This window comes from Sinocyclocheilus rhinocerous, unplaced genomic scaffold (genome assembly GCF_001515625.1).
Source record: "Sinocyclocheilus rhinocerous isolate Xijiao unplaced genomic scaffold, SAMN03320098_v1.1 scaffold509, whole genome shotgun sequence".
Lineage (NCBI taxonomy): Eukaryota > Metazoa > Chordata > Actinopteri > Cypriniformes > Cyprinidae > Sinocyclocheilus > Sinocyclocheilus rhinocerous.
In genome coordinates this window covers 738,042-743,023 of record NW_015652428.1, presented here as the reverse complement: position 1 = coordinate 743,023, position 4,982 = coordinate 738,042, and the positions used below count along the sequence as shown (strand labels likewise).

General features: G+C 35.8%; 1 protein-coding gene across 1 annotated transcript in view; it reads right to left on the bottom strand.

The window, feature by feature from the left end:
- Positions 1–4,982, bottom strand: part of LOC107715092 (SCL-interrupting locus protein homolog) — a 15,306-nt gene that overhangs the window by 7,680 nt on the left and 2,644 nt on the right. The window contains exons 4-8 of the mRNA XM_016521141.1: positions 4,484–4,599; positions 4,201–4,382; positions 2,854–3,095; positions 2,682–2,765; positions 2,446–2,532 (exon numbers count right to left, since the gene is read on the bottom strand). Coding sequence (XP_016376627.1) covers positions 2,446–2,532; positions 2,682–2,765; positions 2,854–3,095; positions 4,201–4,382; positions 4,484–4,599 — 711 coding nt within the window. The remainder of the gene's footprint in view (positions 1–2,445; positions 2,533–2,681; positions 2,766–2,853; positions 3,096–4,200; positions 4,383–4,483; positions 4,600–4,982) is intronic.

The following is a 4,982-nucleotide window of genomic DNA, read 5'->3' as shown; positions in this document are numbered from 1 at the left end:
TTTTGATATTTTAAACATAAAACATTGAAAACTGATGTTTGAAATTATTTAAAAAATGAAAAGGTACCTTAAATGTGAAATTAAAACTGCCAGTAGGTGGCAGCAAGTCACTGTTAATAAGTGAGTCATTGCGATTGAACAGAATCATTTAAACGGTTGATTCATTCAGGAACAAAACAGCGTCATGTTGCTCAGAGATGCAAAACAGCGCCGTGGCTGTGTTCGGAATTATTTTTGTTGGAGAAAGAGCAAAAACAGGAAATATGGTGTCTAAAACGCAAGTGTCTTAATATTAACTTCTTGGTTATTGAACTGTTGTATAAAATCAATATCACATTTGTAATCATGCTGATATTATCGCAGACCATACATATCGCACACCCCTATACTGTTTAGATATTTATAATGCATTGTCTTCTTATCGATCCACCAGTTCACATTTAAAGCTCTGCGTGTTTGCAGGGTAAAAACATGGGTCGATTTTTGCGTCGATAACTGTTTCCCCGGTAACACTGTAAACAAAGCAGTGCAGCACCGGACTTTGAATGTGCAGCACTCATGTTTATTTAATGAAATCATAGCTTGTACAACAGTGAGCGCAAGCTACATTAAAGTGATTATTACGTTTTGAATATGGATATTTTTCTTACAAAAACGCATCGATTCGCTACAGAAGGCCTTTGTTCACCCCCCGGAGCCGTGTGAGACACTTTTTTTTTTATGGATGGGCGCATTTTAATTAAGTGCTTTTTGACTGATGCATGCAACACCCGCTGTGTGCCATGAAACAGATCAAAGACAATTTTAAATATAACTCCGACTGGATTCGTCTGAAAGAAGAAAGTCATATACACCTAGGATGACTTGAGGGTGAGTAATTTATGGGCTAATTTTCATTTTTGGGTGAACTAACCCTTTAAGACTTTCTTGTACAATTTAAGACTTTTTAAGGCCTTAAATTTGATACAACTAAATTTGAGACTTTTTAAGACTTTAAGACCCACGGAAACCCTGAGTAAGCGTGCTGACATCTTTCACAGCAGCAAGGTCAACCCCACCCTTACTCTTAGCTTAAGACTTCTCTCTATTCTTTAGTAAAAGTTTGTCTCAGCAGCTTAGGTTTTAAGAGAAAACTCTTAGCTAAAAACGTTTACTGCTATTTAGGAGAACTCTTAGTGGTAAGATAAAATGTTTTTTTGAACACGGACCCAGATATACTTTGATTAACACAAACATGCTGAAATAATTCAACAATAATATTAAAACTTCGCATTCCTAAACAACAGATTAAATCTAGGGCTGGGCAATAATTCGACAACGATAATAATCACGATATAATTTTCCTCGATAAAACGATATGAAGAGTTCGATACATTTTCGATATAATGTTTATGCGCCAAAAGCGGAACGAAACAGCATGACTCATTTGAATCGCGCCACTCGGACCGTTTATCCGCTCGGATCAAAGTTCAAACTGCCACGCGGCACGAGCTCTCTAGAGCAGAGCGGGGCATAGCGGAGAAACAATAATGTACAGTATGTGGAAAATAATGTTTTTTAAACTTTAAACCGCATAAACACATTTCATTGCACCAAATACACAAAATAATGTTCTTTTTAGCAGCATCATATGACCCCTTTAAGCAGCGCTGTGAGATCCAGTGTGAAGCACTTGTATTCAGCAATGAACACAAATGACTCAGTGATTTAAACTAGTTTAAAGCAAAACAGTAGAAACACTGTGTGCAGCGAGACAGTCAGAACGCTTTTCAATCTACACATCGCCATCATTTACCACGGTTTTACTGTAGTAACACTCACTGCACCATGGTATTGTGGTAGAAATGTGGGATATTCACACTGAATTTTATTACAGTAGTAATGGTATATAATTATAGTATGTATTTGTGATTAAGCTATAGCATGTCTACATTTATACTGAATGTTTTTAGACTACTGTTTTTCATACAAATAGGCTACCTAAAAACCATATAGTTATATTTTTACCATGGTATTGAGGTGCTATAGGCTATGTGTGGTTTTTACTGTGTCTTTTATTATTAATATTATCAGGCAACCCAAACCTGTTTCTTGATTTGAAACAATATAACTCATTAGAACATGCAGAAACTAAGAAAATCTTTTTTTTATTTAGATATTTTTTTTTATGGAAAATTTATTAGTTTCTACAACTTTCACTTTGGAGCAAAAATCAGGCTTTAAACTTGAAAGAAATAAAGATTTGACATTTATCGTGATAATTATCGATATCGACTGATATGAAAAAAATTATCGTGATAATTTATTTGGCCATAATTTTTAATCAGAATAACATACAAAAATACAGAAATTTTTATTTCATTTTGTCTTTAAATTTGAGATCTTTTGAAGGTAACTGACTTATTGGCCCATAAGAACAAAACAGCAGATGGATGGGACACTCACTTGTCTTGGAGGGCGGAGCTGTGCAGGTACCTCAGACACCACGCCCACACAAGGGGATTATGGATGTGTGTAACACCACTCAACCATCTGCCACAGGAGAACAACTGTTACACACCTACTCTGAACATCTTGCAAGACTCCAAGCATGTAATTAATAGGGCTGAATTATAATACCTGCCAAAAGCATGAATAAAGCCGTAAGAAAGTCACCATTTCTAAACAATAAAAGCACTTACATTCCTACTAGCGGGAGAGCGTAAGCCTTGGGATCAGATTCAAGTATGAGGAGAAGTTTCCTGGTCTGATCCATGGTAAGAAACCTGAGACAGAATGCGTCACATTTTAAAACAACAATAAGCTTTTGAGGACAAAACATGGCCATATAAGGAAACAGAAGTGTTTCCTTACCCTCGTTTCCTGCTGTTTTGGGTGACACCTGCAGGGCTGCTGAGGTTCCTGGCCAGTGCAGTTGGGATGATGGGCACTGCCCGGACAGGGACGGCATCTAGCGTGCAGGACAAAGTGACAGCCGCCCAAGACAGGTCAAAGGTGAGTCTGTCCATGTTCTCGGAGCAGCTGAGATGAGCTCGCAAGGTGAGGAGTTTGGACAACTCCAGCATCTCTTTACTGCAGCAGCAATGTTGAAGCATCTGGAAAGAGACACATAAATGAGCATCAGTGGTCAACTATATAATCTCAATGTACATAAAACTTTCAAATGAGATGTCAACAAAAACACTGGAATAATATAAGAATTCATTTTTATTTTATTCCCCAGAAAAAAAAAATCTGTTTAAATAGTTAAAGTAAAAAAAAATGACACAATGATTCATGTAATAAAAAAAATAATTAAGTCAATTAAAATTACAAAATGAATTTGTTTAATATTCATATTCACAAATAAAAAATATGTATTTTCAATTACTTTTAAAATTAATATATAATTTTAAATATACAAGTCTGGGGAGGGTAATATTATTTAATGTTTCTGAAAGAAGTCTCTTATACTCACCAAGGCTGCATTTATTTGATCAAAAACACAATAATACTGTAAAAAAAATTACAATTTAAAATAATTGTTTTCTATTTGAATATTTTTTTAATTTATTGTAATTTTTTATTCTGTGATGCAAAGCTGGATTTTCAGCATCATTACTTCAGAAATCACTCTAATATGCTGATTTGCTGCTCAAGAAACATTTCTTATCATACTGCAAACAGTTGCATAATATTTTTGTGGAAACCATGATGTATTTTTTCAGGATTCTCTGAATAGAAAGTTCAAAATATCAGCATTTATTTGAAACCCATTTTTGTAACAACGTAAAAGTCTTTTGCTGCAATTTTTGATTTAATGCATCCTTGCTGAATAAAAGTATTAATTTCTTAAAAAAAACAAAAAAAAAGACCCCAACCTACTGAAGAGTTAAAAAATTGTTAATAAAATTATTAAAATGTCTTAGTTTAAAATTAATAAGATATCTTAAATTAATAACACATCCATGGGTAAAATTAAGAACTGCTCAAAGCAAATTAAGAAACCAAGAAAACCATGCCAGATGGGAGCAGCGCAACAGACTAATAATCACCGGTCTCTAAGGAACACTGTGTCAGAATCAGGGCAGCTGTTATTGACAGGTTACAGAGTGACGTTGATTACCATTATGCTTTACTACGTTGCCACAGAAACAGGAGGAAAAAGCCCCAGCTGTTATGTGTTAAACATGTGCTGTCAGCAATTCTCAGATCAACTACCTTAAACGAGATGTTCAAATCCTCCCTCGAGTGCACTGTGCTGCCAGTAGCATGCTGGGCTTCAAATACACATGGCACAAGGATGTCTCCGGGGAGTAGGGCAGTTGGTGTTTTCCCAGGTAATCCCGTCTGCTCTCTGCCCGGATCAAAACGATCCAGGGTTATTATCACACCTTCCTCGTCTAGGAAAAGAGAATATTAGTTAGTAAAATGCAGATGCAACATGTTTAAATACTAAACAATCATTATAGAATATCCAAATACAGGCCTTCTCAATACTAACCACCGTCTACTGCCAGTGTCCCGAGCAGGAAACAGAAAAAGCCAGGCTTGTTGGTCTGTCTAGCATGCCGGTGAGCTAAACGTAATGCTTTTTCTACAAGTAACAGTCTCGGATTCCTGAAATACACCAAATGTTACTGAGGACATTCAGCCATAAAATTAAATTTTTTATTTTTTTATTTTTTAAATGGTCAGATCAGATGTCATTATTAACTTAAACGAATGTAATTTGTTTAAGTAACTAAAGTAAAATAAAATTACATGAAAAATGGAAACTAGGCTTGCCGCGATAGACGGTGCTGACGGTTATACCGGTGTTAAGCCGCAACACCGGTTATGTCACTTGCCCACCGCGTCACCGACCCCCACCGTCGTTTTGATTTTTTATAGAAATAAAAATAATTTAGTTCAGTAAAAGAACAGACACTACAATTAAAAACTGAACGCGGCTGCTCAATGCAGCGTGCCGAACGACAGTCGCATCACACAGATCAGATTTC